The 27,243-nt window shown below is 52.7% G+C and overlaps 1 protein-coding gene across 4 annotated transcripts in view; it reads right to left on the reverse strand.

Moving 5' to 3' along the window:
- Positions 1-27,243, reverse strand: part of ARRB1 (arrestin beta 1) — a 77,853-nt gene that overhangs the window by 37,230 nt on the left and 13,380 nt on the right. Inside the window, exon 1 of one of the 4 annotated variants that reach the window (XM_069553154.1) lies at positions 3,297-3,553. The exons of 2 other annotated variants lie outside the window; for them this stretch is intronic. In XM_069553154.1, coding sequence (XP_069409255.1) covers positions 3,297-3,301 — 5 coding nt within the window. In that variant the 5' untranslated portion in view covers positions 3,302-3,553. Of the gene's footprint in view, positions 1-3,296; positions 3,554-27,243 lie in introns of those variants that run through there. One more of the 4 variants, XM_069553152.1, reaches the window with a different exon arrangement.

Raw genomic sequence — 27,243 nt, forward strand, 5'->3', positions numbered from 1 at the left:
CCTGACTGCTTCAGCTTAAAGTGGCCTTGCCCTGACCCCTTCCTCCTTCCCTCTTGCCACTTATCTTGGCTACTCCCCTCCTTGCTTTTTGATTCTTTTTGTTTTTCCAATCTTTGAGCCTGACACTGTTCTTACCTCCAGGAGATATAGGCCCCTGTGTCCTGTCTCCAGGGCATCTACACTCTGGAGCAGGGGGAGAGACAGAGAGATCCTCCACCAAGAAACAGAACCCTCTGTTAGAAGCACAGCAGGGGAGTGGGATGATTCAGTGTATGGTGTGCCCAGCTCGGCTCCAGGCACACAACTTCCGTCCTACACACACACACACACACACACACACACTCCAGGCACACAACTTCCATCCTACACACACACACACACAAACAGAGTCTCCCTTCCCCTCCTCCACTCTGTCCGTGTCCCCTCAGCACCCACACAAGCCTGCACATCTCCGCTCCCCACTGGACAGCATGGAGCTGATATACTGACAAACTCCAGAGAGCAGAAACCCCTTTCTCCATCATCTTCCTTGGTATATAATTGGTGCTGAGTAAATATTTTGAATGAATGAATAAACAAATAAACAAAAGCCGACTGCTGAGCTTGAAGATGGGTAAAAGCAGTACCTGAGCCTAGAGGCGAATCAGAGGCGGACAGCCTGGCCACCAGAATGAGACATGGGTGTGCGCGACCTTAACAGGAGCACCTTCCATGCAGGGCGGCCCCAGACATGCAGCAGCCATGATCTTCCCTGTGGGAAGACTTTACCCAAAATTTTATTTGCTTGAGGCTTTTGGGGGGACAGAGCTGTTTGTCTGTTTGCTTGCTTTTCCAATTTGAACATATGAACTTTTGGGAAAGAGCATATTATATTAAAACTAAATATTAATTCAGAAGTATTACTTTCCTCACCATTCTCACATTTCATGGAACATCAGAACAATTCAGCACAGTGGTGGATCTCCAACGCTTCATCAACCACTCTGGGGACCAGTCAGGGGCTGAGAGCCCTCCGCAGTCAGAGAGCCCTCTGTCCAGACTGACAGCTACAGCTTAGGGTAGCGGCTCTTTCCAGAGAAAGAATTGCGGAGAGAAAAACCTAGGCCTTATATTTAGCCAGACACAGTGGTCATGATGTGCTGAAACTGGCTGGTACAGGCTCATTCAGAGCCAACTGTCACACTTGTAGGAATTCTGTCATCTAGTTGTTAAACACAGCCACTGCCAATGGCTGTCTACTGGGGTTTATATAACTGTCCACTGGGTTAAATTTGCTCCCCCAGGGGACATATGGCTGTGCCTGGAGACATCTGGATGGTCATGACTTGGGGGAGGGGTGCTACTGGTGTCTAGCGGGTGGAGGTTAGGGATGCTGTGCGTGTAATGAAGCCCAGCCCCCTCCCTGCCCCCAACAAAGAACCTCAAGGCCAAATGTTAACCGTGCTGATGGCGAGACAGCCTGAATCAAGATTACAATTAAATAAACTATATTAAAAACAGAGAGGGGGAGGCTTCCCTGGTGGTCTGGTGGTTAAGAATCCGCCTGCCAACGCAGGGGACACGGGTTCCACCCCTGGTCTGGGAAGATCCCACATGCCACGGGGCAACGAAGCCCAGGGGCCAGAGCTACTGAGCCTGTGCTCTACGGCCCAGGAGCTGCAACTACTGCAGCCCCGGTGCCCACAGCCTGTGCTTGGCAACGAGAGAAGCCACCACAACAAAGAGAAGCCCCTGCTCGCCGTAACTAGAGGAAGCACTTGCCCAGCAACAGAGACCCAGTGCAGCCAAAAACAATAAATAAATATGAAAAATATTTTAAAAATCAAGGGAAGACATACTCAAAACTTACCACTTACTATCTGTTATTTTACTGAATTTTACTATAAAGATGGAGTCCCACTGTGCATCTCCTCCCAACTCCATGTTCAGGATCATCACATTAGTAGGGTGAAGGCCTTGGTGGGAGAATCTACACCACGGAAACTGGCAAACGCCATAAGCCCCTCACCCCCCTTTTTCTGGACGGCCAGTTGTTACCAGTGCACCGCTGGGGGCGACCTGAGTAGAGAAGGGAAATCCACAGGTCTGGTGGACGCTTCTGAGTTTTCAGTCCAAGCAGATGACTCAGCACCAGCCTCCCATATGCACTGCGGAACAAGGATCTGAATGTGGCCACATGGACAAACTCTACACATCACACACACACACACACCACGCACACTATGCCCACCACACACACACAAAGACACACATAGCCCACACACATCTACAGACAACACACCTATGTAAAGCACACCACATTATGCTCACACGCCATGCACACCTGCACCACACACACACCATGTACGCTTCACACCTCATACCACCTGTACATCCCACACACACCAATACTAAGCACACTCCATGTGCACACCGGCATCACCCGCCCCATACACACGTCATCTACAGCTCTCGCAACATAAACCACATACGCACCACACAAAAACACAAGCGCTCCCCTGGCAGCCCTCTAGCCAGCAGGGGACTAACTGAAACCATGAGAACGAGAGAAGGCCAAGCTGGAACTTCCACGGCGATCCAGCGGTTAAGACTCCACACTGCCACCGTAGAGGCCGTGGGTTCGATCCCTGGTCAGGAAACAAAGATCCCGCATACCTCACCGTGAGGCCAAAAAGAAAAGAGGATGCCAGTCTGACTGACCACCTTCTTTGATGTCTAGCACCTCTGCAGTAATTACTGCCTCCTCATCCAGTGGCCCGTCTTTCCCACAGACCCCTACACCTAGCCTGCCAAAGCAAAGGTCTCGACACCCCCCACGAGCACCATGCAGTGACCCCATCCCAGGCCCATCTCTCTTGGCCACTGGAGCCCTGGCTGAGCGGTCGCCCATCCCAGCCCTGTACGGAGCTCTCTGCTGCAGCCTCTGGGGCCTGGCTTCCGCCCCCTCCCAGGACCCATGACAAGCAGTTCCCTTGGTGACTCTACCCACCCGCCCACTTTAGCTGCCACCGGATGCTGTTAAGCCAAACCTCCGTCTCCAGCCAGACCCACTCTGACCCCACAGCCACTAGCCTTGGGACATGCGTACTCCAATGTCCCCAGATTCCTCAGACAAGTCCCAAACAGACTTCCTATCTGCCCACACCTGTTCCTCGCCTACACTGTCCCCGCCCACCCCAGAGGTCAGCACACAGGAAGTGCTCAAGGTGAATCCCAGAGATAAGGGAATGCACTATGTAAATCCTATAAAGAGATGACAAAACAAACTTCCTCATGAGGCAGATAGGAAGTCTTACCCCATTTTACAGAAGAGAGCACTGAGTCTCGGTGGAATTAAGGGACCAGCCCAGGAGCAGAAGCTGAGGCAGGCTGGGGGCTGTGTGGGGAGGAGGGAGGTCGTGGAAGACCCAGCGCAGGGGGCTGCAGGCAGCCGCAGCAGGCCAGAGCAGGCCCAGCAGGATCCAGGATAGGCTCTCCCCAGCCCCGAGTGAGTGGGTTAGGTACAAAGAAAAGGAAAAGGCGTTCCTGATACGCGTCCTGTTTCCTCTTCTCTGGGCTTCTCAGGTCTTGGAGGGCGGATGTCTCTGGGCTCAGAGCGCTCAGCCGGCCCACAGACAGGCAGAAGGTGAGAGTCTCCCAGGCCCTTCCCACCCCAGCAGTTTAGCCTGCAGGCAGACAGGGGCTCCCGAGTGACCCTCGAGTTTTGCTTTCCAGCCGGGAGGAGGGTGCCCGCTTACCCCCAGTAAGTACTCATCACAGCTAGCCACCTCCTTCCATCAGACTGTCACATGGGAAGCCTCCGGTGGCAGCTGAAGTGGCGGGTGGGTAGTCACCAAGGGAACTGCTTGTCACCTGTACTTGCTAGGGGAGCCCCTCTGGGAAGAAGCACCCCCTTCTTCCCTGCCCCACAGCAGCCTAGCCCAGTATTCTGCCCAGCTCTCTCTGTGGCTCTTGCCTGTCGACCAGGGCTCCCCATGAATCAGGCCAGGAAGGCAGGGAGCAAAGGCAGAAGCCGTCAAATGGGGCTTCTTGAGTGAGAGAACAAGATGAACCTCCCCCATCAGAGAGACAAGGGGCCTTCCTGAGGACAGAGGTCGTATCTCCTCTATCAGATAAGAATTCCCTGGGGAAGAAAGTAGCTCCGACTCCTCCATCAGATAGGAGGCCCCTGCAGACAAAGTTAATGCCTCCACCCTCAGATAAGGTGCTGCCGGAAGGCAAAAGGGCTATGTCCCTTCAGTAAGATAAGAAGTCCCAGGAAACAGAAGCCACATTCACCTCCCCACCAGCCCCGCCCTCCATCAGACTGGTGCCTCTCCTGAATAAGACCATGCCTCCTCCATCTGACTATAAACCCCAGAGGGCAGAGAACGCCCTGTCTGCTGCCTCCTCAGCAGTTTTCAAAACAGACTTCATTTCAGTCTGAGACACAGAGAAGGACTTCCCCCTAGGGCAGAATTGGGGGAAGTCTCGCCCACATCTTCTCTTGCGCAAGACCCCATGCCAACTTCCCATTCATGCCCATGACTGAAAGGAAACCGTTCTGCCATCCTTAAGACAGCTGTGTGTCTGGGCAAAGGCCAGCATCTGTCTGTTTCGGTCAGGAATGTTGACTTCTTGAGAGATGGTGATGGAGCCGACTGGGAGAGCCTTGACAAGAGGATGCCCAAGACAGGCTGTGCCCCCAGATCTGGGTGGAAGTGACCAGATGTGTGGGCTGGATAGATCTATGCTCCTGACTCTGCCATGAAACGGGCAAATCTTTTCCCTATGTGGCCACTAACACTCCCCATCCATTTCCAAACTCTGTCGGCACCCACTGCTGGCTAAAGTGGCAGGAGGCAACAGGGAGGAGCGATGGATATCACTGCCCTTCCCCAAGGGCCGCCCCTGAGCCTAGTGCAAGTTGCCTCTGTGATCATCTTCCCTATGCGTGCCAGCTCCAGGGAGCTGCTATTAGTTAGCATCGATCCACAAAGTGCTTTGCCGACACTTTTTATGAGCTCAGCCTCACCCGGAGCCCTGGGGGCTAGAAGCAAAAGGCAGAAACCGAACAGGAAGCCCAAGTCCCTGGGCAGAGCCAGGAGCAGCTGAGCCCCAAGATCAAGACCCAGACAAGCCCAGGACCAGCCAGTACTTAGTGACTGTTAGCTGAAGAGTATTGGCTGAAAAGCAACCTGACTGGATTTAGTAACTGTATCTGGGTATATTTTCTTATAAAGAAATAGTAGTATTTTCAATATAACATATTGTTATCGTTATTTAGTTGCTAAGTCGTGGCTGACTTAGCAACTAAATAACTTCTGCAACCCCATGATTTCCCAGGCAATACTGGAGTGGACTGCCATTTCCCTCCCCAGGGGATCTTCCCCAACCAGGGATCAAACCCATGTCTCCTGCATTACAGGCAGATTTTTTTTTACCACTGACCCACCTGGTCAGGTGCTATTCTAAATATTATATTTAACTCATTTAATCCTCACAAGCACCCTGTAAGGTAGGTACTCTCATTCCCCACTCTATATATGATGAAACACAGAGAAATTAAATTACTTTCTCAAAGTCACAGAGCAGAAATAAGAAATATAAGCAGTTCAAACCATCTACTTGATATATGAGGAAGTAAAAATAGAGTAACAACACTTCTGGGTTTTAAAAGAATTAGATACTGTTGAAAGAAACAATTTATCCTAAGTGTGCTCCAAACCAAATACTTTCATTATTGGTCATCCTGCGGTATAGTTCCAATGTAAGAGGTTCTCTGAAATAGCTGTATTACAGATATAAAATGTGCACCTGTCATCTCAAAATCATGAAGAAGTTACCCTTCTTTTGAAACTTTTAACTGAGTAGTTTTATTAAACTTGAGAAAACAAACCCCAAAAACCACAATAACAATATTTTAAGATTTATCATGTATTTTTTGTCATATGCTAAGTATTTGATCTATTCCTCCTGTTTAATCTTGAGGACAACTCAAGTAGGGAAAAAGCATTATTCCTTCTAGGGGCCCTTTACCAAGCCTCCAGGCTGAGTGCACTATCTCATACACCTCCTGTGCGGGCGTGATCCAGTGGGAGTTTGCCCCCCAGGATGGGAGCTGCTCCAGGGCAGGGAGGACTGTGCGCAAACAAGGGGCAACATAAAGGAGTTATGGGCTGGGGTTAGGCAGGCCTGCTGCCTCATCAGCCTGTGCTTCAGCCATCTAGTGTTCAGTGAGGCGCTGGCACACAGTTAGAGCTCTGTCAGTGGTGATGATACTTACCATCATCACTATCCCCCACAAGAAACACACTCGCTGGGAGGCCCTGGACAGGTCCCTGATGGACAGGGTTCAGCTGGATCACTGGCTCTCAGTGAGGGTCACATTACCTCGTATGGGTCTGGGCAGCAGAGAGGAGGTGATGGGTATGAAGAGTTTCTGGGAGGCCAGAGTGCTGGGCAGAGACCAAGGCCTGGTATTACTGAGCATTTTTAAGACATGCATTTCCATTATTTCCAAGAAGAGAGTAATTGGGAACAGATCTCTACCATGGCACTTCATGGCTCCTCACCTCACCTATCCTCACCTAGGTAAGACCACCTCCAGGGTGTGGAGGGGAATGAATGGGCTGATGTCTGCCTATGCCTGGAACATAAGCCAAGTTCACCGCATGGTAGGACTAGGGCACTGAGAGGCACCAGAAGTGCCAGGATGAACAAGGCTGTCCAGGGCTCTGGGGAGACGGCGGAAGACAGAAAGGAGGTGGAGGCACCTTTGGCCACCATGCCGCATCTCCCAACATGTATCCGCCCTCTCTGTGTATCTGGTGGGCCTGAGGCACTGGGATATGAGCCTGCTGGGGATCCTGGAGTGTGAGTGAAAGCTGCTCAGTCATGTCCAGCTGTTTGTGACCCCATGGACTATACAGTCCACGGAATTCTCCAGGCCAGAATACTGGAATGGGTAGTCTTCCCCTTCTCCATGGGATCTTCCCAACCCAGGGATCAAACCCAGGTCTCCCACATTGCAAGCAGATTCTTTACCAGCTGAGCCACAAGGGAAGCCCAAGAATACTGGAGTGGGTAGCCTATTCCTTCTCCAGCAGATCTTCCCGACCTAGGAATTGAACTGGGGTCTCCTGTATTGCAGGCGGACTGTTTACCAACTGACCTATGAGGGCAGCCTAGAGTGTGGTAGGTGAGCTTATGGAATACGCTCCTTAGGGCCTAAACAGCCTCTCCCCCTCCGTTGGCTCAGGTTTCACTCTCTTCCGGAAACGTCATGGCCAACATGGCCCTTTGGTATCCTGATTATGTCTAGGAGGTCCTGGGCAGCAGGCATGAGTATGTGCATCACAGAAAGTGAAGGGCTCTTATGCATGGATGAATGGCCACCTGCTTTGAGCAGAGTCCCTGAATCTGACTTGAGTCCATCGTGGCAATCTGCTTGATTCTAAGGACTGGACTGTCGCGTGGGGACTTTGCCAAGGCCAGACTCCAGGAGGTCAGCTCCCCAGCGCCTTCACCATCCTGCCTCTGCTCTACCACAGCCACTGTGGCCTTGAGAACTGGAGGGGCCGTGGCGAATGCACTTCCTGCAAACAGTGGGGGAGGCCCACTGTGAACAACTATCCTTGCATAAGGCACCCACAGAGGGTTAGAGAGACGGTAACTCAGGGCAGGGAGCAGCTTCGTTTTCCCCAGGGGGACAGGGGGCTGCTGAGAGAGCTACAAAGAGCAGGTGACACTGGAGCTAGGACTTGAAGGGTAATTAAGCATTTGCCAGGTCGTCAAGGTGCAGAAGAGAGAACGTCAAAGTGATGTGCGTATGCACGGAGTCACACATCCTTATATAGCAGAGTGTACATTTCAAAAATCACCATCTCATTTGAGTCTCTCAAATCCCCTAATGGTGTTATTACCCCCCTGACACACACACACACACCCACACCCACACATGCAAATAAGAAAAGAGAAGTGCAGTGAAGGCAGATGATGAACCAAAAGGTGACCAATTTCTGGGCAGAGGGAAGGGGCGGGATGTATGCTGGCTGAAATGGCCCTCTTCTCAGGAAGGAGAAGGTATTCCTCTCTGGCAGCAATCTCTCACTTGCAGTTCCTGCTGGCCTGTGGCATCCCCCTCCCATCGCCAGCATACATACACACTCCCCCGGACCCCAGGGCCTCTCAGAAGGGGCAGCTGGTAGACACACGGAGCAGCACGGGCCGGGGCTTCAGCGGAGGAGGCTGAGGAAGGGCTGGCAGTTCTCCAAGGCTCGGCCAGGAGGCCCGGCCTCACCCTCTCCCACTCCCCCTGAGCGCTGATAACCTCAGCTCTCCCTCTGTAGATCTCTGCCCTTCTCTCCAAGCAGCTGCCGCCAGCCTCTCCCTCCCCTCCCTCCACCCATCGCCCTCCCCAGGGAGCAGTGAGCTCAGCCTTTCCCATCAGCCATCCCTGGGAATGATGGGAAATGCTCAGCAGGCCAGGAACTGAAAGGAGGCCTGCCTCCGAGAGGGAGGGGAGAAGGGAGGCTTTTCTGAGGGCTGTCGGGGAGCATCCTCAATTCTGCTGCTTCCTATGAATCCTGGGCTAAGGGTGCAGTCAGCCTGACCATAAAACACGCTCGGTAGAAGGTGGGATCCAACAGCTACAATGGGTCTCTTTTTACAGCTCGGGAGCCAGAGGCCCAGAGAGAGGACTGAAGAAAATGTGTCTAGGGACTGACTGCCATGTCCCAGGTACTGTTTGATCCTTTCACATTTCTCGTCTCATTTAATCCTCATAGCTACCCTGCAAGGAAGTGACAGGCTGGATCATGGCCCCCTGAGATGCTCACATCTCAATCCCTGGAGCTGTGAAGCTGTTACCCTACATGGTAAAAGAAACTGTGCAGACATGATGTTAGTTAAGGATCTGGAGATGGGGAGACAACCCTGCTTTATCTGGGTGGACCCAGTGTAATCACAAAGGTCCTTGTAAGCAGGAGGCAGGAGGGTCAGAGGGAGAAAAGGCAAGGTGAGGATGATGGAAGCAGTGAGAGAAACTGGAAGATGCTGTGCTAATGGCTTTAAGATGGAAGATGGGGCCAGAAGCCAAGAAATGCAGGCAGCTTCCAGAAGCTAGAAGAGGCAAAAGAATGGATGCTCCCCTGGAGCCTCCAGAAGGAACGCAGCCCTGTGATAGGACTCTGACATCCAGAACTATAAGAGGATAAATGTATGTTGTATTAGGTAAAATTTATGGTAATTTGTTACAGGAGCAAAAGAAGACTAACAAAATAGGTAACCCCATTCCCATTTTGCAGATGAGGAAACTGAGGCTCAGAGAAGGCACGTAATGTTCCCAGGTTCTGCATGCTTCCCTCCATACCACACTGGGTTACCGAGCATCTCATGAGCTCTTAAGGCTGGGAGCCCCCTGGCCAGGGCACCAAGGCTAGGAGAGAGTTTGAGGAGGAGGCAGAGGTCTGTTGCTTGTAGCGTCAAGACCAAGGACAGAGGAGAGATCTGGGGAAGGTAAAGCCCTGCCTGAAAGGGGCTGCATTGTGACTGGGGGCTTCTGGGGCCGGTGGACGAGTCCTACCCTGCCCCAAACTGGGAAGCAGGCAGGCATGTGACACAGAGGAAGGGCCCTGGCTATAAAGCTGGGCTCGGGGAGCTAAGTGTCTTCAGGATTAACAGAGATGAGATGAAATCCCCCCATTATCTCTCTTTGATCTTGAAAAAATCCTTAGGAGAAGGTTCCATATCCTTCTTCCTACATTACTGGTGTGAAAAAGGAGGTCCTAGGGTTTCGTGACTGGCCCAAGTTCTCACAGCGGCTAAGAGTAGAATCTGGGTGTTCATAATGTCCCATATAACAAAAAGCATCAAACCATGATGAACGGCTTTGAATGCTGCATGCCTGACACTGTGTTAACTATCATTGGCATTTTTCTCAGTCATGCTAGACACAGACTTGATCAAGTCCTTTCTCTGCCTCAAACCCCTTAACTGCTCCCCACAAGCCCTTCACAATCTGGCCCCTGCTCAGCCCTCCAACCCTTACTCCACCACACTCCCTTGCACCCCCATATCTTGCAACCACACTGTCGGTCAGTCCTCTGGAGCCATCAAACTTTTTCCCAGTCCCACAGGGTTCGGCACCCCTGCCCCCTCTGCTCCAGGCCACTTGTGGTAGAGAAACCACGGGTCCTGGCCATTCCTACTCCTCCCTGTGGGTAAGAGACAGAGAACAGGGCCAGGGGTCAGGATGACAGGCCTGGGAGGCTACAGCTTAGAGGGCATGGGTAAGCTGGTATTATTCCACACAGTAAAGAAACAGCAGCCTGGAAGTGTGTGGCAGAACTCCCCTGGGGACAGGCCCTCCCAGAGACACAGACCATAGGCCACTGCAGCTGAAGGAGCCTCTAAGAATGGCGGGTCCCATCCTTCAGGGCACAGAAAAGTCTGGACTTGACCCCAGTTTCACAGTGTGTCACTATGAAGTAGGAGGCAAAGCTTTGGGGTCTGCCACTCACTAGCTGGGTGAGCCTGGCCAAGGAGAGAGTCGCTCTGGTCCTCCCCTCTGAAACACGAATGACAGTGCCTTTCTCCCTGAGCGCACAGGAAGCGCCTGGTCCTGTGAGGACGGCGATAAATGAAAGCTGTGTTCACTGCTGACAGAGCAGGACCTGAACTCAGGATGCCCATAGGGGAGCTCACTCCCTCTCTGTGACACAGCTGGTGGGTCTGATTTAACCTGGGAGAGCACTGGAGAGGTGGGCGCTCAGCTGGCTCCAAAGCCACTGCTTCTGGGCCCCCAATGCTGGTCAGTCCTTGATCATCTCCAGAAATGGGCTTGTCAGCCTCATCTGTCTTACAGTTAAAGAAAGGCTCCCCCAGGTGAGCTAGCTTAGGCTAGAGGGGCTCCTAATTAAAAACCTGGGCTTCCCTGTGGTCCAGTAGTTGGGACTCCACATTGCCAATGCAGGGAGCACGTGTTCAATCCCTGGTCAAGGAACAAGCATCCCACATGCCATGCAGCTCCGTCAAAAGATTAAAAAACAAAACAAACAGCAAAACCAGGGCTCCCACTTGCACACGGGCAGAGGGAAACAGGAATCAACTCTGTACTGAGTGCTTCCTGCCGGTGGTGCTGCGGTGGGGCTTATGTGTGTTCATCTCACTAGACCATCACCACTGCCCACCCAGAGGGGATTAGGAGGCCCGTCTACTGAAGAGGGAGCAGAGGTTTCCAAAGGGTGAAGAACCTGGCCTGTGGCACCAGCCGGCAAAGCCACGTTCCCACTCTGCTCCAGGAGGCCTCTGGGCAAGGGTCCATCTCTACTACAAATTATTGAGGTTCTAGGGCCTCTGTGAAGGGAAGAGACCCAGACTGGGAGATGCGGCCCCACAGCAGCCTCCTGCTCCACCCACAGCCTCTGCGGCCCATGTCCACCCTGCAGCCCTCTCACCTCACCTCAGCCTCCCCAGAGACCTGTGGTTAAAAACTGTGAAAATACCACAACACTGTCCAGCCCCACACCAAGTTCTCATCCAATCCAGCTCAGATTTTTGCTCATCTGGCACTTCCTCAGCTTCCCAGGTGATGTTAGTGGTAAAGAACCCGCCTGCCAATGCAGGAGACGTAAGAGGCATGGGTTTGATCCCTGGATCAGGAAGATCCCCTGGAGGAGGGCATGGCAACCCACTCCAGCATTCCTGCCTGGAGAATCCCACAGACGGAGGAGCCTGGCAGGCCACAGTGCATGGGGCCCAAAGAGTCAGACACGGCTGAAGCAACTTATCACACATGCACATGGAAAGCCTTTGGGGACCCCCAACTAGGGCGGATCCCCCCCAGCACCCCCAGAGCACTCTCACAGCGTTCATCTCTTGCGTCTGGGTCCCTGCTCCAGCCCGGAAGCCCCATTGAGCCAAAGACAGTGTATGTTTGCTATCATGGTATCTCCAGAGGTGCGGGCCACGTGGCCTCTGGAAGTTACCCCATACTAGCCTGGGCCAGGCCCCACGCCAGTCACACTTAATCCTCACCATCACTCTAGGCAGTGGAGATTATCACTCCCCTGTACAGATGAGGACAAGGACGCTCAAGAAGGAAGTGACTTCCCCAAGGACACCCTGCTAACCTGGAACGTGCTAGGTCCAGCTTTAATAATCTGTGGTCCAAAGTGCAAAGTGAAAACGCAGGGCCCCTTGTTCAGATTTCAAGACAGAGACAGAAGCGCATGAAACCAATCAGAGGTCCTCCTGAATTCAGGGCCCTGAGTGAAGGCACAGGCTACACACCCCGGAAGCTGGCCCCTCGGGCACCCATGTGCTCTGACTCCAGGCCCAAAGCCAGGGTCCTCCCACTGAAAGGCCCTTGGGCATCAGACAGTGGTTCTTACACTTGAATATACGTCAGAATCACCTGGGAAGCTTGCTGAAAACCAGCTTGCTGAGCTCCACCTCCAGGATTCCCATTCAGTAGGTGAGAGGTGGGCCTGGGAATCTGCATTTCTAACCACTGCCTTTCTAGAGGTGATGTTGCCAAAGCTGGTGCTGTGGCCTGAGCACAAAACCACTACCCTAAGGAATGCATACATAACTGGGGCGTTTTGAATCCAGGGCCTCCAGAAAGGAGAGGTTTCAGGTGAGTTATCAGGGCTGAGGGTGTCCAGTATCCTTCAAATCATCCTCAGGCCTCAGTCTAAAGGCCCAGCTCTGCTAAGAAGGAGAAGAGGATGGGGAGGACAGGGAGAAGCAAGGAGGAAAAAAGGAAAGCTTTGCACAGGTTACTTTGTTAATTGTTGTAACAATCTTGAGAGGTAGCATCTATTATCTTTATTGTAGAGGAAACGGCAGCGTAAAGAAATCAACAATTTGCCCAGGGTCATAGCCAGGAAGTTATGGACACCACGACTGAACCTAGTTCTAGCTTACGAGTTGTCACAAAGCCTGCTTCAATCAGCTGGCCCTGATGTGTTCTAATCTCACGACCAACTTGGCCCAAGGGAGCAGAGCCAGTAGCCTTGGTTAGAGTCATACAGTCCCAACCGCTGAATAACTCTGACAAGCCCTGGCAACCCCCAGGGCCCTCCACACATGGTGCCCTTCAAGGCCAGGAATAAAGCACAGACCTGGGACCCAGCCGAAGGGGCCAACTTCTAACAGCATTTCAGCAGGTCAGGGTGCCCACTCCCAGACTGAAGGTTCCTCCCATATCCAGGCCCTTTTCCCCAGTCTCCTCTCTGGTCACTTACGCACACTCTAAGCCCTAGATCACACACCACCTGTCCTAGGATTTGCACAGGCTGTGTTCCTTCTTCCTGGAATGTGCCTGCCGGTGTGTCCAACTCCTATCCATCCTTCAAAACCCCAGGTCATCTCTGCCTCCTCTGAGAAGTCCTCCCTAAGCACCATCCTGCCACCTTCTGCTTCCCTAGCTGCTTGCCAAACATTCATTCTACAAATATTTACTGAGCATCTGCCCTGCTGCAGGCACAGTGCAAGGTGCTAGGAGGCAAAGGCCAGACCACGCTCCATGAGGTCAGGATACAGGTCTGCTTTACCCCATGAGCCTCTGCCAGGGGGGCAGACAGGGCAGGGGCTGGGTGAGCAGAGAGGGTTCTCCAGGGAGTGATGTCAGCGCAGCCGGAGATTTGGAAACGTGAGGACATGAGAAGTAGTACAAACTCTACACTCCAGGCCCCTGCCAAGTTGTGGGGAGCAGCTCCCCAATGCCCTTGGCAAAGCAGCACAAAACTACTACCAAATGAACGTAAGACATGCTATGAGCCTCTGTGCCAAGGGGCTGTGCTGGCTGTGGGCTCCCCAGGAAATCAAAGAGAGGGAGAAGGGATGAACCCCAAGCAGGAGGCAGCCCTGTTGGGCCCCTCTGCCTCCTCCACCAGGAGATGTGGGCTTTCAACAGTGGAGGGAGGAGGAGGCAAGGGTGCCCTCCCTCTGATGTCCTTGCCCTGTGGACCCCTCCTCTGGGGGAGGAAGGTATTAAGGGCACACTCTGGAAAGCCACAGCCCGCAGAAGCCCCAGGCAGGAGAGGGATGGCTGCGGCCTGCCCAGGGAGGGGAGAGGCTGGAGTGGAGCCAGGCTGGCAGAGGAAACATCTTGAGAGGCAGGAGGGAGGAAGGGAGGAGGAATGAGAAAGGAGGAAAGAGCCAGACATGCAAACACCTCCGCCTCCTCTTTCCAACCAAAACAGAATCCCCAGCAGACTGAGACCTGTGGGGAAGGAGACAAGAAATGAAGCTGGGGCCTCAGAGGGGCGGGTGGCTGGGAAGGCGCCCAGGGGCTGGAGCCTCTGGAAGTTCAGTAGCCCTGTGAAGCACGGGGTAGGGGCGGGGGAAGCCCCCTCCATCACCAGAGCCCACCCAGCTCTGTGCCGCAGGAGCCAAGGCTCAGGGAGGAAGGGGATGGGGACTCGACCTGGTCACTTCTATTGCTCCTTCAAGGACCACTCAGGTACCAACTTTTCCCAAAGCCCCTGTGCTCCACCCCACCTCCCTGGGCTAGGCTGGGCTCCAACCCCAGACAGAACACAAACTCAGAAAGTACTGTGCTGCAAAACTGATCTGATGGGGGAGTCCAGGCCCAGTCCTTAGAAGGCCCACAGCCTGGTGGGAAACCCAGGGAATTCAAAGGAGGGAACAGTCCCAGGCCGTGGGGCGGCTCTGGACTCCCAGACGACCAGGACCTGGCAAGCACCTGGGGCCAGTCCACAGAACCTAAGGGAGGTCTTTTCCTCTAACAGGACACATGGCTGGGATGGGAGTCAGGACGGAGGAAGAGGGAGGCATCATCTCTAACACACAGCCCCATGACACGCGCGGGCACACACACACACACACACACACACACACACACGCTCAGCACCAAGAGCTGAGGGGTTTCCAGGGACCTGGGCTCTGGGCCTTGGACAAATCAATCCCCTGATGTCTCCAGGTCTCTCCACTCCCTCACCTGTACCATGGGGGCGCCTGTCCCCCACCCCTTCCTCCCAGGGAAGGATAGACCTCCAAGTGGGTGAGAACTGAGGCCTCTGGTATGGCTTCAGCACTTAGGAGAGAACCTTACCCCCACCCCACTCCACCCCATCCCTGCCGGCACCCTCCTTCCTCAGGCCTCCACCCGTGGTACAGAGCCTGGGAGACAGAGGCTGCAGACAGAAGAGGAGGTGCCCTGGCGCCCAAGGGGAAGAGTGGCCCCAGAGCAGGTCCACCTTCCGTCTGGGGGCCCTTCTCTCCTTCCTCTCTCTCTGCTGGAGGAAAGCCCCGCCTCCCCACACACCCTCGCCAGCAATGCGATGATCTGCATCTGGGTTTCCCCTCATCTGACTGACTCTAAGCTGCTGGAATGCAGGGGTTTTCTTTCATTCATGTTTCTTTTATTTATTTATTTATTTATTTGGCCACACTGAACAGCATGTGGGGTTTCAGGTCCCCAACTAGTGACTGAACCAGAGCCCCCTGCATTGGAAGAAGGAGTCTTAACCACTGGGCCACCAGGGCAGTCCCTCATTCACTTTTTTATCACAGCGAACTAATCCGCCTCAGCTGAAACCTTCACTCACTAGAGGACATCAGTCAAACGACTCCCCCTCCCTCAGCCTATTTCCTCTTCTAAAAAGAGGGGACAATAGGGCTTATCCCATAGGATTGTTCTGAGGAATAAGTGTGCTTAGCACCTGCTTCCCAGTAATACATATTTTGTTGGTGTTGTTAAGTTGCTCAGTCGTGTCTGACTCTTTTGTAATCCCATGGACTGTAGCCCACCAGGCTCCTCTGTCCCTGGGATTTCCCAGACAAGAATACTGGAATGGGTTGCCATTTCCTTCTCCAGGGGCTCTTCCCCACCCAGTGATCGAACCCACCCCCATCTCCTACACTACAGGTGAGTTCTTTACCACTGAGCCACGAGGGAAACCCTAGTGCATGTCAGCTCTCAGTATTAATCCTCGTAATCTACAGATATTCAGCAAACCCCCTGTTGTGTGTAAGATGCTACTGGCCACAGTGACTAGGGCAGATCCACGCAACGGCCCCCACCTGTATGAAGTTTCCCTCTGGTGGGAAAGGCAGCGGGGCCTTGTGTTGCCCAACTCTGGGAGGGTGCACAGCACAGGCCATGGTGCCTACGGCATCCCCTGTACGTGTGCAACACAACAGCCCGCAAGAAAGACAGCAAACAAAGGGGCCAATAGTACACACTGACTCTCGGGCTCCATGCTGTCAGGGGCAGGCTTCCACCAGTGTAGGATACACGCCCATCAGCCTGAGAAAGTCAAGGCTTCCCTAGCAAGTGACAGGTGATTTAGGAGCTGAAAAAGAAGCAGTGATGTAATTCTGAAGGGGGCCAGGGTGGGATGCTGCACTGAACCAAAATGAAACAAAAAAACCTTCAGTGGGAAGGCTCTGGGGGAGGAAGGCGCTGAGGGAGACCGGTAGGTGAGGCCAGCAGGGGCAGGGCAGCAGGTGGCCTCGGTCAGGAGGTGGATTTCACTGTCGTAGTGATCAGACAGTGGCAGGGTTTCAGTGAGGAACAGATGTTCTGCAGCTGTACTTTAATGAGCTTGCTTCGGTCACTGGCTGGAGACTGGAGGGCAGAGAGGCCATAACGCACACAGGGAGACTAGTAAAGGGGCGGAATTAATAAGGAGGCTGCCCCAGGTTCAGGTCCCGGATCTGCCATTTATTTGCTACAAGAGAGATCGCAACAGCATCTGCTTCCTTGGGTTGTTGTGAGGATTAAGTATTTTTAATATACCTTTTGGCCATGCAGTACATAAGATCTTAGTTCCATAACCAGGGATTGAACCAGAGTTCCTTGCCTTGGAAAGAGGCTTCTTAACCACTGGAGCACCAAGGAAGTCCCTGTTGTAAGGACGATACAAGCGATTTCGTGTGTGTAAAGAGCTTTGGACAATACCTGGCTCATGGAGAGTGCTATAGTTGGTATTATTCATCTATAGTTGATATTATTCATCCAGGTGAATTGATAGTTGATATTATTCATCCAGGTGAGAAATGAAGGTGGCCTAGATTAGAGAGGCAGCCATGAGAGAGAAAGAGTGGGACAAGGCCAGATGCGAGGGATAAGATCACCAGGTCTCGCTGGAAGCACTCAGTGGCCACAGCCCCATGCCAGCTGCAACCACAGGAGAGGCCCTGAGCTAGAACTGGCCAGCTGAACTCTCCCCATCTTCATGACCCATGGAAACCGGGAGATAAAGAGATGAATGTTGTTGCTTGAGCTAAGTTATCGGGTGATTAGTTATGTAGCTAACGATAATAGGAACACCTCCTGTTGAGAGTTACCTAGAGGGAAACTCCTTTCCCCCAAAGGGAAGAAGGTGGCACTTAGGGGCAGGGAAGGAAGAGGTGGTGGCGTGAGCCTGGGGCCTCTGAGGCCTCCAGCATTCTGCCCTCCAGAAGCGGTCGGATGACTCTAAAGCTAATCATTCCGACATTATTTACCATAGCAAAAAACCGGAAATAACGTAAATGCCAAATAAGGCGATGGTTCAATAAACTGCTGAGCAGTCACATGAGGAACTCTTATGTGTCATTAACAAACACGGATATTAGGATAAGTTAATGACACGGGAAATGCTGAAGGAAAAAAGCAGTAATCCAAATGTCATACATAGCTTAAGCACAACTGTGTCTGAACACAGGTTCATGCATGCACACGAGGATACACACATAATAGCGAGGATCGCAAAGACCAAAAACAAATTGTTTTGTAAAGTTCTAAGTCACAAGATTACGGATGCTTGTGATCTTCTTGTCCAAATGTGAAGCATTTTGTGTTTTTAAAATAATTCCCGAACGATAAATGTCAGCTCTTTTAAATGACCCCTCAAAACTCTGGTCACTCCCGTCTCTAGGATGGCAGCCTGGTGAGGCTGGTGAGGGTAAGGACTGTCACCTGCTTTGGTCATGCTGGTGTCCCAGTGTTAGAACAGTGCCAGGGACGTGGCAGGCACTCAGCCAGCATTTGCTGAATGAGGGAGTGAATGAATGGCACATATCAGAGGCAAGGCGTCTCTGTGAGCACAAAGCAGCCTCTCTCATCAGCCCTCGGGCAGGAACCAGGTCCCACCCCACTCTGTCCCCAGGGTTCAGCACAGGGCCTGGCACAGAGCAAAGACCGATGAATGAACGAAGGGCTGAATAAAACGAACCTTCTGGCAAAGAAACCCTCCCTGATCACAATGTGCCGAGCTCTGCAGGGCCGGCAACCGTGTCTATGAGAATGAGATGCCTGTGTCTGTGAGAAATAAGGGGAATACGAATACATCGGGGCTTTCCAAGACCCAGAGAGCCTGGCTTGGCCTGGCTCTGCCCCTCCCCTCCTCTCCTAGTTCAGCTGCCTGCTTGGTACCTCCTTCCACCACCAGGGGGGCAGTTCTGGAAGGCCCGACTCAAGATACTCAAGACATAGCTTTGTTTTTAAAAGGAAACTGAGACAGCAAGCTCCTTCCTGGAAGGACTTTTCTGTCCTTCTGCCCTGAGACAACCTCAGTGACAAGCATCTGGGAAGGGAAAACAACAGTGGAGACCGGGCTGGGATGGGGGGCAGAGGGCAGGTGGCTGGAGAGCCAGGGACGGTAGGGGGTGGGGGGGTGGGGGTGGGGGGTGGGGGTGGGGGGGGTGGGGAGGGATCCAGATGTTGGAGGATGAGAAGGGGGAACAAGCACTCAGCAAGATTTTGCTGGGGGTGAATGGGAGTGCAAGTGGCCAGGTGATTGTGTGTGTGTGTGTGTGTGTGTGCGTGTTGGTTGTCCCAGTGAGGGGGTAGGGCATATGACCGTGCAGAGGTGATAGACTGTGGATGGCAACAGAAGAGGTGCCCACAGGGTGGCAGCGAGAATCAGATGGTTTGAGTCTAGGAGAGCTCTGGTCAGACTCTGCCTGAGTGATTACTGGGGGGTAGGGAATACTGATGGGGGCTGGTCATACCCAAAAGTGGGCAGGAGCCCAGTCCTTGAAGGTTGACGCTCAGGAAGGACCACCTGTCCCCCCACTCCCTGCCAACCCCTACTGCCCCAGAGGGCAGCCCAAAAAAAGGCTGTCTATTTTTTATAAATTAAATCTCAGCAGATGTGACACCTTAGGCCCATCCCAAAGACAGGCTGGTGAACTATGTGACTCAGAGGTTTGGAGGCCACAAGAGGCTGAGAGCAATCCCAGGGCACGGCCAGCCTGTCCTCCTCTTTGACAGGTAGAGGAACTGAGGCCCCGGCAAGCCCTCCCTCCAAGTCCAAGGCGCGAGCCCCCAAACCCAGGGGGAGTTTTCAGGAGGAGACCTGTCTGATCCCAGGGGAGACAGTGCCTGCTTAGGCAGCTCCGGAGAAGTGGGAAGTGATGAACAATTTTCATTAACAGCTGAAGCTGCAGGCTCGGCCGGACGGGAGGGAGCTCCTGAGAGTCGACCCTGAGTCACGCTCACAGCTGTGTCCCCAGAATGCAGCCCCGGAGCCTGGCTCAGCAGGGGTGCTCAGTAAATGAACAAATAAATAAAAATGTGAATGAGCCATAATAAACGTAGCTAACACTTATGCAGACCTTACTTTGTGCCAAGCACTATTCTAAGCGCTTCACAAATATTAACTAGTTTAATGCTCAAGAAAACTGCTAAGCTTTCCATCATAAAAGATTTCAGTTCAGTTCAGTGGCTCAGTCATGTCCGACTCTTTGCGACCCCATGGACTGCAGCACACCAGGATTCCCTGTCCATCACCAACTCCCAGAGCTTGCTCAAACTCATGTCCATCAAGTCAGTGATGCCATCCAACTATCTCATCCTCTGTCGTCCCCTTCTCCTCCTGCCTTCAATCTTTCCCAGCATCAGGGTCTTTTCCAAGGAGTCAGTTCTTCTCATCAAGTGGCCAAAGTATTGGAGCTTCAGCTTCAGCATCAGTCCTTCCAATGAATATTCAGGACTGATCATAAAAGATTTAGATTGCCATAATAAAAACTTAATGATTCCCGTTTTCCAGAGGGGAGACTGAAACAAAGAGGGGTTGAATAACCCGCCCAAGGACACATCTTTGCCCCCAACCATTCTTATTCTGGAACCTTGGGTCCTAATCAGGCTCCCAAAGTGCCGCCCACTGGACACCTTTCCCGTCACAGCCCCCCCCTCTACCCATCCTTTCTCCGGCAGCCTCACCCCTGAACACCCATATCTCATCTCCAGGGCCTCCTCCTCACAATGCTGTTTTTATTATTAGCAATTAAAACAATAATTTATTGAGGTGAAATTCACATAACAAAATTTACCAGCTTGAAGTCAACAATTAGCAGTATTTACTGCAGTCACAACGCTGTGCAGAACTACCACCTCTACTCCAGATCCAAAACACTTCCATCACTCCACACTAAAATCCGTCACTCTCAAGTGGTTTCTTCTCCCAGCCGCCCCTCCTCCCAGGCCCCAGCAACCACCAATGTTGGCTTTCTGGGTCTATGGATGTATCTATTCTGGACATTTCATATAAATGAAATCACACAATATGTGACCTTTGTGTCTGGCTTCTTTCACATAGCACAATGTTTCCAAGGTTCATGTTGCAGCATGCATCAGTACTTCATTCCTTTTTTTGACTGAATGATGCTCCGTGGTATAGACAGACCTCAATTTGTTTACCCACGCATACACTGATGAACATTAGGGCCACTGGTTTCCACTTTTTGTCCACTGTGAATAGTCACTCGCTGCCTTTTGAGCCTCACCACAGCCCTGAGGGTGAGGACTATTGTTTCACCTCAGTTCCCAGAAGGTCCATTCCTGGGAGAGATAGTGCCATGGGCTGAAGCCCCCTGCCTCCCAGATCACAGTGTCCTTCCTACGTGTCCCATCAGCTGGTCACTTCTCCCCCAGGTCACACGTTTCCTGGGCATTGGTTACCACGCATCAGGCTCTGGGCCAGGATCAGGCAACATGCAATGGATGGCTCAGCCTGGGCCCTAGTCTCCACCGTGACCTGAAGCCAAGGGGTTCCAGGATCCAGGCACGCTATATCCAAAACAGGTACCCTTTCCTCCCTGGTCTCAGCTCTCCTCTCTGCAAAGACAAAAGATGGCCCCCGGCAGAAGGCTCCAGAGAGCTGCATGGTGGGGCTGTGGAGGGGAGCAGGAACTGCTGGGCTGGAAGAGGGGCCTTTAGAAAATATAGAACTCACAGTCCCTCCATGGGGCAGGGCCGGGGGATCAGGAGAGCAAGGAGGGCTTCCCTTGCCAATCAGCCATTTCCCTCTCAGACATAAACAAGGGACCCTGCTATTCCTGGAGATAAACCTTTTCTGAGGTTTCTCAGCCCAAAGGCAGGGGGCCAAGGTTCTGGGATTCCACATTCCAGGTTGGGATAAGGAGGCTGACCTTAGAGGCTACTTCCATTGGAGCCATCTCTTGGCATAAGATGAGGTGGTTATGACCACTAGAGACTCAGAGAGGCCGCCCCCTTCCTAGCCCTCCAAGAAACCTCCTTCAGCCAAAGCTGGTCTGTTAATGGGACATCCTGAGGGAGTTTCCAGCATTCACTGGGGACCAACAGTCTCAGCCCAGTCACTAAGAGTCACCACCGCCTCTTCATGGCCCCTTCACGCGCGACAGGGGCCGACACAAACACGATGAATGAATGACCAATCGATCAAATGAATATTCATTCCCTCAGTGCTTTCCCACTGTTGTCCTCTCGTCTCTAGTCTATTGCTCTACACAGCTGCTATGGGCACCCTCAGATCCTGCCCCTCCTGCACGCTGTGTGTCCTTGGTCAAATTCCTTAATTTACATGAGCCTCAATTTCTTCCATATTTCTTCATCTGCAAACAGGGACTCTACTTGTGGGATCCTGAGGACGATTAAAAGAGAAGGCAGATGCCCAGCACCTCAAAGGCTAAGGTAGGGGCCCAGGAAAAGCTGCTGAAGGAAAGCTGTTTCTCTTTAGCCCCACCCCTCACCCCATCCCAGCCCTCCCAACCCTAATCCTCTAACCATTCTCTGCTCTTGAGGCTGGAAGAAGGAGCCTAGCCCCTGGGCCGGCCCCTGGCTGGATGTAAATGTTTATGCCAAGCCCAGCCTCCCAGGGACAAGTTATTTGCTTGGCTAGTAATTAATTGCAGAAGGCCCAGTTGGGTAATAAACTCTACTGGGGAAATATAAACAGTTTGCACAGAGCTCCAAATCCATTGTGAGACCAGTGCAGAGGGTCTGTGAGGAATGGAATGTTCTCCCCAGTCTCCTCCCAGCCAGAGGCAGTGAGGTCACTGAAGGTCAGAAATGGGAGGACCCTTGGAGATCATTTTAGAAACAGGAACTGATGTGATGGAGTCCTTCCCTTGCTCCAGGCCCAGCTGATCACTTGATTATCTGGGACCACCATTATGCTCACGTTAGAGATGAGGAAATTGAAGCTGAAAGAAGCAGGAAGACTTGCCCCAGCTGGAAAGGGGTTGGGCTGGGAGGGATACCAAGCCTGAGCTCAGAGAAGGGAAAGAAAAGGACAGCCAACAAAAATGTATGTGTGTCCCCTGTGCCAGGCACTAGGACCTGGGGACACAGCTCCCGTGGCCCCTTGCATTCCAGTGGGGAGAGATGGATCTTAAAGGCTGACCAAAGACTGGTTTGATTACATGAGTGCTAAGTGCTTGGGAGAAAAGAAGACAAAGCCTCCAGAGCAGAGGAGTCCAGCAAGTTACAAGCAGCCACTCAAGCTCTGCAGAGCAGATTCCACACAGTAGGCCTCGGCAGGAGCACACAGTGGATGTGCACTGAGTTTCCGGCTAAAACTTAGCCCTCTTTTCTTGCGGCCAGTGCAGCTTCTTGCCAACCATTTCAAAGTGCATTGAAGGTGCTGTGCCAGGGCTGGAGCATAAAGGTGGATGAACTAAACACAACAGATGCCCCCAGGGAGTTCGCAGCCCAACTGAGGGCACTCTCAAAAGGGTAAAGGATGGAGTGCAAGATAGGATGATGAGGTTCACGGGGCAGAAGAGAGGGACAATCTGCATTTATTGAGTACCTACTGTGTGCCAGGCACTGTGCTTAGCCTACATTATCTCATTTAGGCCTTACAGCAACCCCGGGCTGTTGGGGGAGGATATTATCACCTCCATTTGGGCAGAGGGTGGGGGAAGCATTATGGCTTGCCTCTTGCAGGATCTTAGTTCCCCGACCAGGGATCAAACCCGGCCCCTGGTAATGAAAGTGCCAAGCCCGAACCAGCGGACTGTGAGGAAATTCCCTTATCAACCCTATTTTGAAGATGAGAAAACTGAGGTTCATAAAAATTATACATAACTGTCTCAAGGTCACAGACATAACAAGCAGTAAGGGTGGGATCTGAAGCCTGGCCTGACACCAAAACCCATGTTCTTTCCTCATAGCTCCCGCCTGAGCTCCTCCTTCCCCCACTCCCTGAAAGGGGCACTGAGGTTGGAAGTTGGAAGGGAAAGGATGCAACCACCACTCAGCCACCTTTCCCCAAATCTGCAGGGGGAAGCAATGCACCCTGCCGGCCTACCTTCCTTTCTGAGCAGGAAAGGTCAGCTCAGCCCACACAGGCAGCTTTTCTCAGGCACAAACTCAGCTAGGCACCTCACCACCACCACCTCCCCTGCACCTGTGGGAAAGGACAGTCCAGACTTCCACCCTGCCCTCCCACACAAAAGGGCCACTCAGTTGACAAAGAGAGCTGTACTTCACAGCTTATAAACCCTTTAGCCCCTCTTAGCTCATCTAACCACCACCCCCTGCCCCCACAGCCTGCATCCCCAGAGCCCAGCACCAGGCATCGTACAGTGCAGGTGAATCTGACAGCTAGCAACGCTATCCCAACAGAAGGGATGGGCTCCCTGCATCATGTCCATCCAGCTTCTGCCAACATTTACTGAGCTCCCATGACAACCTTTCCGCAGCCCTTTCTGGTAAGAGCTATGCCCATTTCACAGATGAGTAAGGTTGAGGGCAGAGAGACCTTTCCAGTCTGTTACTGACAGCAAGCAAGAGCTATGAGCTTGTTGTTGTTGTTCAGTCACTAAGTCATGTCCGACTCTCCGCAAAGCCTGGATGGACTGCAGCACACCAGGCTCCTCTGTCCTCCGCTGTCTCCCAGAGTTTGCTCAAATTCATGTCCATTGAGTCAGTGATGCTATCTAACCATCTCATCCTCTGCCGCCCCCTTCTCCTTCTCCTATGAGCTTGGCCTGGCCCAGAACTGGCTCTCCCAGACGTCTTTCAGGTCCTGCCTCAGCAGAGAGGGCTTTAAGTGATGACCAGGTCCACAGTGGGATGAGAACTCCCTGAGGACGTGCAGTGACGTGACACCAACCTCCTGGCACAAAGGACTCCTGGTCAGAGCAGGGGCAGATCCAGGCTTGAAAGAGACTGAAGCTCATGTAGTTTGGAAGCTCTCTTATAAAAAACAAAAATATCTTCTTCCTTTTGCACATTTCTCAAGCCCTCTGAGCCCGTGGACACATTGCTGGGCCTTGGAAACGGCCCTGGAGCGTGAAGGCCTGAAGTTGAAGCGGCACCAGCCTCACGGTGAATCCGCCTCTGGGCTGGAGGAAGGGCCCAGAGGCGATCTGAGCACAACCCGCCTTCACAAAGGCCCTGCCTCCAGCCCAACAGACAGACGAGGCTCCGGAACATTCCTTCTTCTTGTCCCGCGTCCTGCTGCTACTAAACCCTGCCGTGTCTGTCTAGCCATCTCTCTCCTGCCATGGTTCAGAAGGAGCAGAGCCACCCGAGCACAGGGGCTGGCACAGGGTTTGTGTGGTCACATGGACAGCAGTGCCAAGGCACACCCCAGAGGGTGGGCAGGGCCTGCCTCCACCTGCAGCTGGAACCCCGGGGCCGGCAGGAGCAGCTCTTCTGAGACCCCCTCCTCCCCAAATACTTAAAGGCTATGACATGGCTGACAAGTGTTCCCACCTCCTACATCCCACTGGGCCCACACGGCAGTCCTGCAAGTTACAGAGCCAGTTTTATTGTCCCCATTTATAGACGTGGACAACCAACACCACCAGTTATGCACATACTGGGCTTCCCAGGTGGCGCTAGAGGTTAAGAACCCACCTGCCAATGCAGGAGACACAAGGGACACGAGTTTGATCCCTGAGTCAGGAAGATTCCGTGGAGGAGGGCGTGGCAACCCACTCCAGTATCCTTGCCTGGAGAATTCCATGGACAGAGGAGCCTGGCAGGCTACAGTCCATAGGGTTGCAATGAGTCGGACACAACTGAAGCATCTAAGCACAGCGTAGCACATGTGCATAGTAGTGTTAGACACACCACAGAGACTTCCACAAGTGACATCCCTCAAACGCCCTGGCAGGAGCGGCTGCCTCCCCAAGGAACAGGTGGGGAAGTGGAGGCCCCACTCTCTCTGGGCCTGAGCTGGCGAATGGGGCTGCAGCCCTGCTCTCCCACCTCCAGGCCCAGGCCTCCACTTCATCTGGAGTGGACATTTCAGAAGGCAGTGGACAGACTGGTCAAACAGGGCAGGTGGAGGAGCCACGGCCTCCAGCTTCAAAGGCAATGGAGAAACTAGGAGCTCATGACAGACTCGCCGAGTGAAAGTGGCTTCAATGACTGCCTTCTCCCTGGATGAGTCTGACGAAGAGCACGTGGGCCTTGGAAGCCGGAAACCCACTTGAGAGCAACAGCTACAGACTCAGGGCTTCTGTGTTCCCTGCAGAGCAGTAGAGGGCCCTGTGCCCGCCTCCCACCTTCTACCTGCTGGGCCTTCTAGACCCTTCACAAGATCACTTCTCGTGCCACAAGCCAGCCACTTAATGCAGGCTTTTGCTCTCCAAGTCCTGACTCTGTCCCTCATGATTTATTCATCCATATACCCATATTCTTGGAGAAGGCAATGGCACCCGACTCCAGTACTCTTGCCTGGAAAATCCCATGGAGGGAGGAGCCTGGTAGGCTGCAGTCCATGGGGTCCCTAAGAGTCGGACCTGAGTGAGCGACTTCACTTTCACTTTTCACTTTCATGCATTGGAGAAGGAAATGGCAACCCACTCCAGTGTTCTTGTCTGGAGAATCCCAGGGACGGGGGAGCCTAGTGGGCTGCCGTCTATGGGGTCGCACAGAGTCGGACACGACTGAAGCGACTTAGCAGCAGCATATCCATATTCTACAAACCCTTATGAAGACCATGGTATAGGGTGACCAACTAACGGTCTCCATTCACCCAGGACTGAGAGTTTTCCCTAGCTGTGGGACTGAGACAGAGCAAGAAAACTGGGATAGTTGATCACTCTAATGTACTGTGTGCCTGGTCCTGTGCTGGGCAGAGAGGACACACTGGACACGTTCCCCACCCTCAGGAAGCCTGCAGTCTGAGAGCAGTGCTCGCTCCATGATGGACCACTGTCAAAGGCACTTGTGCAGCTCCTCATACACATTACAAAGTGCAACCTTACCGGGAGTGTGTTATTACCTCCATGGTGTGCATAGGAAGGGCTTCCCTGTTGGCTCAGTGGTAAAGAATATGCCTGCAGGGTAGCAGACCCAGGAGACACAGGTTTGATCCCTGGGTCAGCAAGACCCCCTGCAGAACAGCATGGCAACCCACTCCAGAATTCTTGTCTGGAGAATCCCATGGACAGAGGAGCCTGGAAGGCTACAGTCCATGTGGTTGCAAAGAGTCAGACACAACTAAGGCAACTTCACATGCACGCATGCATAGGAAAACTAAGGTTTAGAAAAATGATGTGACCAGTCCTCAAGTCCTGGAGCTATAAGTGACGTGCCAAGACTTGGACTCCAACAAGACAGATAAAGGGAAGGACAGGCTCCAGCATGAACATTAAGACAGAAAAATACAAAGACATGTTTTATTTCATCAGTTTTTGTAGCCCTAGTGTTTGGCATCTCCTCGAGGTTCAGAAAATGTATATGGAAGGAAGGGAGGAAGGAGGTATATACCTATTTAATCATCTCTAGGCTAGGAGATCTCAACCCTTAGTAGAAAATGTATGCATTTCCCTTTCCACAGTTTCAGCTGTTTGCTTTCAGTCAGGCTCAGGAGGGAAGTGAGAAGAAGGAAAGAGTGCTTCTCCTTCAGGTCAGCAGCCCAGGGTTCACTTCCTCCAGAGAATTTTCCTTGACTCACTCCTTACCCAATACCCAATTTTGGCCCCCATTTCTTTGAGTATAACAGCTGTGTGTGTGTGTGTGTGTGTGTGCGTGTGTGTGAGTGTGCTGCTTGTACTCCGTTTCAATGCACTTCTGCAAAC

The sequence above is a fragment of the Ovis canadensis genome, chromosome 15, assembly GCF_042477335.2.
Source record: "Ovis canadensis isolate MfBH-ARS-UI-01 breed Bighorn chromosome 15, ARS-UI_OviCan_v2, whole genome shotgun sequence".
NCBI lineage: Eukaryota > Metazoa > Chordata > Mammalia > Artiodactyla > Bovidae > Ovis > Ovis canadensis.